A 13,067-nucleotide genomic window follows, 5' to 3' on the forward strand; every position below is an offset into this window, starting at 1 on the left:
AAAGCTGGAGGGCTACCAAGATAGGCTGGGACCCTAGAGCACACATCCTCTGAAGAGACACTGACAAGCTGGGCTTGTTTAGTCTGGTAAAAAGGCACTCTAATAGTGCTTACAAATGTTTGAGAGGCAAACAAAGACAATAGAACAAAACTGTTCTTGGTCGTATCAGTTGATATAGCAAAGAACAGTGGTCACAAATTGCAGCCTGGGGCTCTTTGTCAGACCCAGATTCTGTCTCTGGCTTATCAGCCTCGGTCAAAACAGGAATTTACTCTTTCAATTCTCAGCTGTATTCTTCTTCTATGGCATTCAAAAAAAATCCTTTTAGAATGGAAACTTTCAGCTCCTGCTCAGTGTCTGTTAGTTAAAAAGAAAACTTTTGTAGAAACTGTGAAGTCTTTTTCTGTGTAGAGCATCCTTATATGATCATTAGCCTTTTCCATGACAGACCACCATGCTATTCACATTTGAAAATGTATTGTGTGTTAATTGCAGTGCTCATCTTTGCTTGGAACTTGTCAATGTGCCGCCAGATTTTAGGTGGTAATGCTGCTTTTCCTTGTCTGGTTTGTTAAATATCAAAATGTGCAGGACTGGTAGGAAGCTTTCTTCAAATGAGAAGGAATCTTGAGTTCAGTAAAACAAAATCATAATGGGCTCTTCCAACTCATGGGAGCTATAAACCAGCTCCTTGCAGACCATAATTTGGGCATTTTGGCAGGGCAGTGGGAAGAGAATGCAACATTTCAGATCTGTGGACAAACACAAAACTTCAATGTTTTGTACTGCTTTTTAACAACCTCTTTCCAAGCACTTCATTCAATACAGGCAGTGCAGGGGGAATACCAAATCAGTATAATTCTTATAAACTGTCAAGCATGATTAAAGACAAGCCAAAGTGGTTTGATCTCCAGCTTTAAAGAAACTATCGTAGTTTTGTGTATCACATCTGCATAATTTATACCAGTGGTGCTAGACCCCAGTCTCCAAGTAGCACTTTTGTGCTCATGCAAACCAGGTGTCTGCAAGAGTTAGTTTATTTTATAGATCTACATCTGCTTCAAAGCCATAAAGGGTTCTGTCACTGTGCTTTTGGTTTTCTTTGCAAACAGTTGCCCTAGAGGTCTCAATGGGTCTTTTTTTTCTATCCCTTGTTGTATCGCCTTGCCTCCCTAAAACTTATAGGTAGTTAAAACATTGTTGCTGTCGTTATAAACTTAATAAAATGAATCATGTCCCCCGTCCCTTAGAATTAATATTTGTAATGCAAGGAAGTGTTAAAATATAAGAAAAGAAAGCTGTGGATCTTGGACAATGCTCTAAGCATTCTAGTGTGAGACAGGATCATAAAAATTCAGGTTGGAAGGGACTGTGGAGTCAGCCAGTCCAATCTCTGCTCAAAGCAGGGCTAATTGCAACATTGGATGAGGTTGCTTAGGGCTACATCTGGTTGAGTTTTCAAAATACCATGGGAGGATGGCTTCACTGCCTCTCTGTGCAGCCTTTCCCATTGCTTAGCTTCCATTGTGAACAATGTTTTCTTGATGTCACTGTGAAGAAACTTTTCCTTCTATCCAGTCTGAATTCTCCTTGTTGCTACTCATGGCTGTTGTCCTTCATCCCTTCACCTCCAAGAAGAACTGATTTTTTTTTTTTAAAAAAGCAAGAGTTTTAAGGTATGTTGAAACCAAAAATTATTTTGCTTTGAAATCCAGTGACATCATTGACAGAAAGTGAACCAGACACTTTCTTCAATTTTGCAATATTTCTGTAGACTTTAATAGCTGAAATGCCTGCATGCTAAGTTCAGGACAGGTATTGGATTGGAACGTAATGATCCATTCTGCATTAATCAAGCAGCAGTTTTACAAAGGGGCGCACATTCCTAATATAAATCAGAGCTGTATTCCATGTGCAAGGAACCATGTGGACTTCATTCATCTTCTGTACTAGCACTCACAGAAATGTGGCAGTCATAGTAAACTTAACATTGTTTTGCTTCTTGTGGTTTTCAATGAGCCTTTAATCAGACCAAAATTGATGTGGCTTTCTGAATCCAGTTGGGAAACCACGCTTGGCTTTGTGTGAATTCAAGAAACTATCATAGTATTAAGAGATGGCTGGGATTGTTGCTTCTGCTGTGTTTGTGCACAACAGTATTTCCTGTCATATGGACCATACGGTTTCAGTTTTCCAGTCTGCTCCCCTAAATGAAGTTGAGATGTTGGAACATTGTTATTTTAGGTCTTGTGTCTCTGAAGCATTGCTGACCTGACATCTAGGAAAAAGTTCTTTTTATCGTCACCAAAAAAATTTGAATGAGTAAAGTGAAATGAAGGCCAAGGGCATAATATTGACTTGAGAAAACCTAGTAAAACTAGGTGAAAGAAATAGCACTCAATTTAGAAATTAACTGTAATAGAAGAAATCTCTGAAAAGACCAGCCTTCTTACTCTGTAACTCCCCAGAGTCCTGGACACAGTAGAACAGGTGGAGATTTCCTCCAAGAGGACATCAGTGATGTGCAGGAAACCCATTGCTCAACTGAGCTCTGTGTGTTGCCTCGTAGATTGAGAATGTTTAATTGAACATCGCACAACTCCATGTCTGCTTTGGTAGCTAGAGCTGAAGCAGTCTAGAAAGTAATGCAAAAAAACATTGTTGTGGAATCTCTAAAACCAGGATGAATTTCTGCATGGGATCTTGCTGGTGGTTCCTGCTGGGAGTGTCCTGCAATTCACTATCCTGGGGCAGCTGGCCTTCTTGAGGAGGATTTCTTATGAATCCTTCTGCTCTCTGAGCCTGTTCAGTGTCCTGTTTAGGAGATTTTGAGCCCTTTCAGTAGCTGGACACTCCTACTGACAGATATTTTTTGCACTTTGAGGACAGCTTACTCACTGCTTCTGTAGGGGTATATGATATAATTGAATCTTGTTACAGTTGATACCAAAGGTGACTGATAAGTGAAACAGTGTAGTTACACACAATTGTTTGGCTGTTTTTCTGTAAGTTTGACTTTCACTTCAGTTTGGGAGAATCAGCTTCTTTACCTCTGCATTAAACAGGACAAGCCATTCCCTTTATCCCTGCTGGTAAGGCACCTCATCTCTCCTAAACCGATTAGTTGATTTGATTTCTTGTGTAAATTTGACACAGTGCATGTCATGTAACAAAACGGGATGATTTAGCTGTTCTACTGAACCCTTCCCTGTGTGTGATCAGAGCTGCAGCAAGGATGACTGAGGTCAAGCTGGAAAATGTTCCAGCTTGACATTGCTTTCAAATTAGAACATTTGCAAAGTTCTTCCAGTAAATGTGGGAAAAAGTTAGAAAGAGAGTGAGCTGAACTTTCGAGTAAAATCCCATCCTCACATGCCACATTATCTCCTGTCACGGTTTTGTAGCACATTTTAGTCTGTCGTGTTAACATCCCACAACAAATCGGAGAGAAACTGGAATTACTGGCCTGCTGTGAAGCTGAAGCAAACTTGGAGAGATTGCAACTCTGCCAGCAGTGCTCTGCTAGCTGCCTCTCTGAAGAAATTTTGCGTTTTCAGTCAGATCCTTACCAGCAGGTCTCTGCAACTAGGATTGGTGCAAAATGATGGTACAGGCAGTGATTACAGCATTATATATTCCTGTCTTATTCGGCACCCACAGTCTGCTTGAGACAGCCTAAAAAGAATGTGAGATTTTGGAGGATATAATAATGGCAAATTTAATAATAGACACTGTAGGGTAATGGCAGCCAGAGCACATTAAATCAAACAGCATTCATATGGGCCTGTCAAAGAAAGGCCAAATACTTTAGCTGATCCTATTGACAGTCAGCCTGCTGCTTTGTTGTTACATTTGGCTACATGGATTCCAGTTACTTTTAATAATCATCTTGTGCCCTGTTTAGAGCTCAGTTTTTCCCTGTGGAGTCAGTCTCATCACTGTACCATCCACTACAGCTTCTTGTGACAGTCTCTTAGCTTTATTGGTTTTCTGGTTAGTGCTGCAGGCTAGTAAAACAGAGAAGAAAGACCATGAGACTGCTCTCCCAAATCATTCTTTAAATTCAGGGACTGTGTTGAAGCCAGGAGGGTGAAACCCCTGAAGTGCAGGCAGTTCAGGCTTGCTGCTGCTGTACTGTGCTAACTCATCAGATGTTTTCATGCTCATGATTTTGGACTGAGCGGTAAATAGGTGATTTTTGGGGGTGAAATTTCTTACTAATTTATCAGCTGTGCTACTTCTTTTCCCTTATACTTCATTATGATTACAATCTAAGCTCTTGCAGTCCCTGCAGAGACAGCAGCAAGTATCTGCAGTGTTTCTCCTGCTTATTGCAAGGCAAAGCGGGACTGGAGAAGTTCAGAATGCACAGGTTGTTGCCTACAAACTCCATGGGCCAGAGCCCAAAAGGCTGATTGCATTTTAGACTTGCCACTCTGCTTGTTGCAGATGCTCTACTGCTTGTCTGAGCTCATGGTACTGAGCTGATACGCTGGGTGATAGGACTATAAGCAAGTAATGGTCTGTAACTTAGTGCTGTTCAGCAGTACCTTTTCAAAGCAGCTGTAATGTGTGTTAGCTGTAATTTGAGATCGAAATAGTTCCTCTTCCTGTGAAATCCCCAGCTGACATGCAGAGTTGCAGCATCTCTGTTATTGAAAAAGCTCATCTATGTACCAAAGATCTAAGATCAGAAACTTTATGGGAGCGTGGAGATTTATTGGTTTCCATCCTTTTGATCTGAACATGCTCAGAAACATCCCAGTGGCCCAGTTCTCCTCCAGCATGGTGGTGTGAATCTGCGTTGGTGTAATTTTATGACTGAAATGAATGAGAAATGCACGTGCACCTCATTTGAGAGGTGATAACTGTCCTGGCAGTGCAACTCATGCCCTTGGCTTTTCCAAGTAGCCAGGAGGAAAGGCAGCAGGCTCACAGCTTGGGCACTCAGCATCTCCCTGTGGATTCAGTATCTCCTCTGTGAGCGTTGGCTCCCAATTTAGGTACCCAACTTAAGTTTAGGAGTACATTTTCCTTAACTCTATACACACTGTTCCCTTCTTCTCCCTTCCTGGCAGTGCAAAAGGCTGGAGCTATATTCAGCACTCTGTGAATTACTTAATTCCTCTGATAATTGTTTCTCCCATCTAGAATGAAATGATGCATTTCCCTGCTTTCTGCCATTTATAGAGAAGCGTCTGCCTGCTGCTTTTTTTCCTCTCAGCCTTACTTTTCACTCCTTTCTCAGCGTGAGACAGGCTTGCTGAGTCTGCCTCTGCTTCCCATTTGCCACGTGTGAGAGAGCTGAGCAGAGGAACATTGTGTGCTGCCCCAGGACTCGGTGGGGCTGACTAGCACAGCATCACAGAGTGAGGAACTGCAACCTCTGGAGGGAATTCATCGAGGCTTAAGCTCAAGGCACTGCATTCCTCAGGACTTTTCTAAATATCAGTGGTTATTTTATCTTTTGTTGTTGTTGTTTTTCTTTTCTTTCCCTGATGGACCATTCATTACATTGTCTGTAAGATCTTCTGAAGATAAATGTCGTGTAGATAAATGCCCCGTGTTAACTCAGCAGTTTGGTACGTAGAATTTGAGAGAATGGGAAACTTGGAAAAAATGCTTGTAAAGGGAACTGATCTGGGAGTAGGGATGGGGATTAGAGACTGTATTTGCCAAAGAATTACTTTTTGTGACCATATGCATTCTGGGGGTATGATTCAGCTTCCTTTGAAGTCAGTGATAATCTGCTGTTGTCTTGTGTGGCTGTTGGATCAGCCTCATCAAGACAAGCCTGGCCTCTATACTGCATAATGTTTCTCCCTTTGGCTTCCAATAGAGACATCCATATGGCAGGAACAAGGATGTTTCATTGCTCTTTTCCTTTTGCAGCAAATCCAAGCACTGCAGCTTGCAAACGTTCCTTGCATGAGACTTGGGACTAGAGAAGTGGTGGTGCTGAGGAGAAAGCTGTAAAGCTCTGAGCCAGCCCAGAGATATGGAAACAAATCTCCTTTTTGTGCTGCAGCAGTAGCAGCCACCACCATGGGTCTCCCCCAGGACCTCACTCCCTCACTAGGAGGAGCAGATATGCTAAAAAATGGTGACTGAAAATTGCTGAACAGGTAGTTTATTTGCCTGTCTCTTCTAGAGCACAGCTTGAAACAAATACTTCATTCAAAAGTCATATCAGAAAAACAGGTGGTTTCTGACTGATCAGACTGTTTCATTATCAGAGATTTGGTGTGGGAGGAGTTTCTTCTTTAAAAAAAAAAGGCAAATAAAAAAGGTGAGATGTATTTGGTCTCAAGGCATTATTTCAAAGTGATAAAAACTCCCAAGCTCTAAAATAATTTGATTTTTATGCAAATGAGAGAAAGAATACAAACAAGAGTTCTTGAGCAGCAAACCAATCCTCTGCAGAAGCTCTCACAGCTCTAGGGGAAAGGGTTAAAATCCCTGTGGTGTCTCCTCTGACCTTCACATTACACTGAAAAGGAATTTGGCCCAAGCTCTCTTTTGGTAGAGACTCTGACTCAGAAAAACAGCCTCTGCTCATGGTTCCTTGCTCCTCCCTCTTCTCTCATCCAAGACTTCTCTGGGCCCACTTCTATACTTAATATGTCAGGTCAACAATATTTATGTTGAGTTTAACTGGGTTCAAGCAATTCTGTTTTACATTGTGTTTTGGAAAGGAGAATCCCCTAAACATTTATAAATGCTTTTACATTGTAAAAAAAGTTTCTTTTCACTGATGGGCTTGTTTCTTCTCAGGAGTTCAGATACTCTGTAGACTACTGCAATAACATTTGTTTTCACGGGGAAGAGCATGTTTGAGCCCTGTCTTGTGTAGCTGGGTATTTTGAAATCTATTAATCCATTCCAAAATGCTTGCTTGACCTATGCTTGACTTGGGCTTACAAGAAATTTTATTATGTTACTAGAGCCCAATCAGCTGTGAGGAAGTAGCAGCATTTTGCAAATTTTACTCTTTATCATAGCTATGATTATAATTTCTAGAACTATAGAGTCTGCAAGTAACAGAATTAGGGTGTAATATCTATTTTTCTTCCCACAGGAGGAATCAATCCATTTCATAGTCCTCCATAGCATTACATTTTTTAAAAGGAATATTTGTTGCTCAAGATTTATCTTGTTCATTGCATTAATGAAAAGGTCTTTTTTCATGTACCCCATGCACCTGAAGGTGCTCTTTCTGTGTGGCATTAGATTTGGCTACACTGATAGTGCAGCCTCTAGAATCAGATTCCCTCTGGATGAAATAATAAGTTGTGATTGCCAAGTCAAACATTCTTCAAGAGAAGCAGTGATTCAGGCTTCTAATTAGAACAAAGCTAAAACATTCACTCTTGTGCTTATGTTTGACTAGAAATCTTAGTATGATGCACTACCAAAGTAAAACTGCATTTTTATTTGTACTGTGACTAGGTGGACTTGCTCAGCAAAAGTTCTTGTGACTGTAATTGATGAATCAAGCAGCCTCATACTTCCAGGCTCAACAATAAAGTAGAAAGCAAAAACTGCTTTTGTTTTCTTTTGTACAATAAGGAAATTTAATAGTCTGCCTGGAACAACATAGCTGGTAGTGACACAGACTGAGTGTTAACCCAGGCCTTGCTCTCACTGGAAACACCTTATGCCTTAGCTGTCATCTCCTTAAATGCTGTGAATATTTTCTGTAACAGTGGGAATAATGAACCATGCTACAGTTTCTGTTCTCAGTTCTCAATTGACACAATATGTAGTCAAAGCTGAATTTCTTATAGAGTTTGTTTTACACTATCTATATTGTACTAAACCCATGGGTTTTAAAGTCATCTTTAGATATAAAACCAAAAGCAAGTTGGTTTAAAAGCTTTGAATTTCCTGCATGTTTCTGTAAAATCAAATCTTGAATTTGAGTAGATCGCTTTTTTTTTAGATTATTTTCTGTTTAAGATGGTTGGAAAACTGAAAGAACCCTGTGTTTGAAAAACCTGAAGTTCTAAATCAGTTGCTGATTATCAACTGTCTGAAAAAACACATACAAAAATGTTAATTTCATTAATTGCACTCATTCATCTTCCGGCTCTTTGTTCAGTGAGTGGTCTGCTAAGTTCAGGAGTTTCGAGAAGATGGTGGTTATTGGATCTCACTTAAATCTCAACTACATATTTTGGTTCTTATTTTCAAATGCTGAAAGTTCAAAGATTGCAGTCTGATTTTTAATGTATTTTTCATTTATGTCATATTTCTTGATTAACTGTTCAAGCCTGCGCATAGCACAAGCAGGGTGAGTTTCCTTCCAGGAGACAGAAATTTCACATAACTTGACATCAATAGCTAATTTGAAGACAGGACATGTTTAAGAACACTTTGAGGATGCAGTATTGTTGGGACAGAAATCCTCACCCTTTTGCATTTTCAGTCTTGTCTCTTGGCACTGCTGAGCTGGAGTGTTTATTCTTTCTTTGTCTTCTCTCAGGAGAAGAGAAAAATGAAGGTTGCATCAAATAAGAATTGTCTTATTGTATGTAAGGGTGGTGTGTTGAGCACAGTTATTTATTGGTCTTCATTTTGCCCCGTGAGTAGCTGTTACAGATTTATAAAACCTACTGATACACTTTAAAGAAGTTAAGTGCCTTAGCATTTATATATCAATAAATTTTCCACAGCTGCAGATGCTCAGAAGCACGTCTTGTGAAATCTTCGCATTTTAGTTAGAAAAAAAAAAAAGAGGACAGTAAAAAAATCCAAAGAAACTTGTCGACCTCATAGCCAAGTTTTCCTCCAAATACTTCCAGCTGCAGCGAGAGGGATGAGTCATGCTGAAAGCTGAGGAGCTTTTCTAAAAGCCTTTCACTTGGTTCACATGATTTTTTTGATTTTTTTTTCCTAATTTTGCATTCCTGTCTGTTTTTCTTTCCTTAAAAAAACCCGAAAACCCAAACGTGAAGGCGAGTCACCCAAGGAAAACCCGTACGAGGATGTGGAGCTGAAAGGCCGTCACGCGGGGCGAAAATCCCATCAGCTGTCTGAGAACTCCCTAGATTCCCTACACAGGATGTGGACGCCGCAGAACAGGAAATACACAGCACCTCCCCAGGTAAAGGCAGCGGGCTGGCTGTGCTTGGAGCTTGGTTAAAGCCTTCTCATGATCCATCGTGGCACGGGAGGAAGAGCAGAGTGCGAGAGGCTGGCTGCAAACAGATCCCTCAGTTGTGCTGGGAATGCTCCCAGGGCTGTGCTGCACGAGCCCGTGGCTCTTTGTGCTGCCCGTGGCCTCACAGTCTTGAGCAGAATCCTCCCACTGCTTGTTTTTCAGTTGAATCTGGACCTAAATTAACTCTCTGTATGGCTGCACCTCTTAGGGAATTGTCTGCGCCTCTGCTGCCAGGCAGGGACAGGAGGGAAGAAGTCAGCTGCTGGTTTTGTCCCTGTGTTGTCATGCAAGGCTTGGTGTGACTTTGTCACGTGAAGATAGTAGTGTGGCATGTTCTGTTGTAAAATGGGGAATGCCAGGTAAAACCCCTGAATGAATACATCAATAATAAAATAGTCAGGGAAACCTGAAGTTTGTGCGGTTAACAAGGCTGTACATATTGTGTTTACAGGAGCTCTGCAGACTTTCCCTTTAGTGGTGAATTTTCCAAAGCAAGCCTGGTTTTTTTGCGAACACCAGGAAATGCCAGGTTGCTTTGTTATTTATGGGATTGCTGTGTTCATTAGGAAATATATAAAACTCATCTCATACTTAATTTTCAGATTCAAAGCACTGTTTAAGGGAACTTCATTGTGCTGTGAAACAACAGAAAATTTGCAGCTGAACAAAAGGTCACAACACTTTACATTTTGTCTTGTAAAGAGACCTATAAAGAAAACTGAATGCACGTTTTGTCACATACTTTGTCTGTGTGCAGACATCACAGTCTGAGAGACAGAAGAAACATCACCAGGATTCTCAGTGTGCTCCTAGCACATCGTTAGTAAAGCAGAAGTGACTTCAGCAAAGCTGCTGGAAAAGGAACAAATGAAAAGTAGTCGGCAGAGTAAGGAGAAACAGGAACTGCAGTCATGAGGACAACCTCATAGTGGGACATGGTGCATAATTATTTCTGGCTGTGTGTGTGTTAACAGGAATTGTGTAGCATCCCGAGGATCCCTGAGGGTGGGTCATTAGGCAGGGAACCATACAGGTCCATAGGAAGATACTGCCCAGTGTTCTCTGTTTAACACAAGGATACCAAAGAATGTACAGATTTACAGGCTTCTGTAAAGTTGTTCAGTAAATAAGAACTCTCTGGTATCTTTGCGGCAGGGCTGTCTTTATTCTGGTAGCCTCTTTTTGAAATGCTGCTGGGAGTTTCCTGCCAGGAATCAGTCCTGCTAGAATTGCACTGTCATTGTGCTGATATTTAAAGTGAAGAGACACTTGGAGTGGGTCAGCTTTGGGCCTGGGTAATTCTCCAATGACCAGAAATAGAAAAGTCTGAATTTCCTGAATAATGGCAGTTTTGGCAATGATTTGTCCTCCAGTTTTTCCATCATAGCAACATAGCTGGGTTAGCAACATGACTTTTCAGTCATTGATGATGATAAACAAGATGGAAGAGATCGGAAGGTCAGCTAGCTTCCAGCAATCATCTCCAAAAAGAATTCCTTTCAATAAAGTATGGACTGCTGCCAGTTTTCCTAGTGTGCTAACCTGTGGTAAAAAGAGACCTCAGAAGCACTGGTGGTGTGGTCATTTTGAATCCCAGTGTCTTTTCTTTTCCCATTGATTATTTTCAGTTTTTGAAGTCATCAGACATGAAAGGAATGTTTTATGATGACACTGTATTTGTGGTGCAACCCTTCTCCATAGAAACACCTGTGCTTAATCCAAGGTAGGATGGTGCTGCAATCAGTCCTACCTACGTAAAATGGGACGTTTATTGGCGCAGCTTTATAGCTTGTAATACTGCTGGTAGAATACTAGTAAATGCCAATTGACAGGTGTTTGGCATAATAGTACTTTTTCCTGGACATGCTGGTTAAGCTTCTTTACAGTGTTTGTATTTGAGGGGAGAAAGCAGGGGCCTGGAGCTGGGCAGAGCTGCTCCAAGGACTGCTCCAAAAGAGCCCCAGTTTTTTAAAGATAGATGTTACTTGGTGCTTAATCCTTCAGTGAGATTCTCCATTTGCCCTGTAATGATAACAGTTTTGTGTTTTAAAGGGAATTCTTTGGGCATGCAGGACAAAGCTGTGACTGCACCTCTGCACATTGGCAGGTTTTAAAACTTAACACCTTGAAAACAGAACAAGCTTGGTTTTTCTACTTCATTTTTTCTTGGATAAAGCAGCATGAATTTGCTGTTTTAGTTATTACTATTACAATGAATTAATATTACACCAAATTGTGTAATTGCTCTCTATTTTCACTCCTGCAAGTGAAAGAGATGGACTAGGCCTTTTGGGTCAGTGCTCTGCTGTCAGCCAAGCCTTCAAGTTTGATTTTAGGGCTCATGGAGTTGGTGTGGTGTGGGTGCATGGAAATGCAGCAGAATCAGAAGTGGTGCTGTCTTCTTTGAACTTTGAAGTCTTGGAGGTTGACCCTTGTCCCTTCACCTTGACCTCAGACCCTCTCTTGGCACACATCCTGCAGAGCAGTGGCTCACCTAGCGTGCTGTCCTTGTGCAGCCACCCCTCTGTCACAGAGATCTGCCTCTGCCCCTCGTGTCACTGAGAGGGGAAGAGCTCCAGCTGTTCTTGTCCCTGCAGCTGCCCTCGAAGCCCAGCAGCCACTCGCTGCGCGTCGGGAACTGGTCGGAGAGGAAGAGCCACCGCCTGCCGCGGCTGCCCAAGCGGCACAGCCACGATGACATGCTGCTGCTGGCGCAGCTGGGCATCCCCTCCTCCCCCTCCAGCCTCAACGAGGACAGCCTGAGCACTGCCAGCGAGCTGCTGTCCACACGGCGGGCCAGGAGGATCCCAAAGGTACTGGTGGTGTCAGCAGGCTTGTGCTGAGGAGAGCTCACCTGTCTTGGGAACTTGTGCATTTCTATCCAGCCTTTAGCCATCACTGAAAACTCTTTTTGTAGCCTAAAGGAACACTTAGATTGAAACAGAAACAGTTAACCCTCAGGAGCCAAACCATACTCCTTTTTTTACGTGCCACGCTGTGAAAATCCCTTCCCTAGACGTGATAACTTCCAAGTTATCCAAGAGGAGCAAACATCTGATGGCCATCTTTGAGCAGAGTTGATTTTAAGGCAGTTCTGTTTTCCACACTCTTCCTTAAGCTCTGTGGACCAGAGCATTGTTGTGTATCTAACTTTAAGATTTTGAATGGGTGATGGCCAAGCAATTATTATTTATAACATGCAGCAGCATCTGAAGTGGTTTATTTCCCCCTCATTTGTTTCCAGGAAAATAACTAATTTGCCTAATAAGTATCCCTTCATTTACTCACAACCTACTCCATCCTGATAACCATGCTGTCTTGATGGATGTGAAGTAAAACTTAATTTTTCCTTTTTCAAGGAGTTTTTCGATTTGAAATGGAATGTGAAAAAAGTCCCAAGCCACAAGACAACAACCAAAAACCCAACAATACAATAGCAACAGAGAGGGGGAGAACTGCCAATATGCTTCATTTTGGCTTGTGAACAAAGTTGATTTTTACTGTATATTCAACTCTTTCCTGTTCTCATTAGAGAGCATATTTTAAAGTACATGGCTATAAATACTATGAGTAGAGGGACATTTTTAATGTTTCTTTGAGTTTGTTGGAAATTCTCTTTAAGCAGGGAATTAATCCTATGTCCTTAATATTTATTATATTTTTACTTTCTTGGAATATGTTGTTATACTGCACAAATGGGCATACATCTCTGAAGGAAGTCATAGGGTTACTTATGGAGTAGCTTGATTTTGAGTAAAACTTGGAAAGTTTGGCTGTTAGTTTTGGACCCACATTTTTTCTAATTGAATGGCCAGATATTCTCCTGATGTGAAATTATGATTTCAGCATATGAATGTTCACAATTTTATTGCAAATTATGTGATAATTTCTAATTTCTTATTAC

General features: G+C 41.3%; 1 protein-coding gene across 11 annotated transcripts in view; it reads left to right on the plus strand.

Annotated features, from left to right (window-relative positions):
- The window catches only part of DENND2B (DENN domain containing 2B), a 152,854-nt gene that overhangs the window by 98,545 nt on the left and 41,242 nt on the right, over positions 1–13,067 (plus strand). For all 11 annotated transcript variants that reach the window (XM_085063170.1, XM_085063172.1, XM_085063174.1 and 8 more), the window contains 2 exons: positions 8,958–9,106; positions 11,761–11,976. In XM_085063170.1, the coding sequence (XP_084919296.1) occupies positions 8,958–9,106; positions 11,761–11,976 (365 nt within the window). The remainder of the gene's footprint in view (positions 1–8,957; positions 9,107–11,760; positions 11,977–13,067) is intronic.

Source organism: Lichenostomus cassidix, chromosome 5 (assembly GCF_008360975.1).
Source record: "Lichenostomus cassidix isolate B80296 chromosome 5, HeHo_3.0, whole genome shotgun sequence".
In the NCBI taxonomy this organism is placed as follows: domain Eukaryota; kingdom Metazoa; phylum Chordata; class Aves; order Passeriformes; family Meliphagidae; genus Lichenostomus; species Lichenostomus cassidix.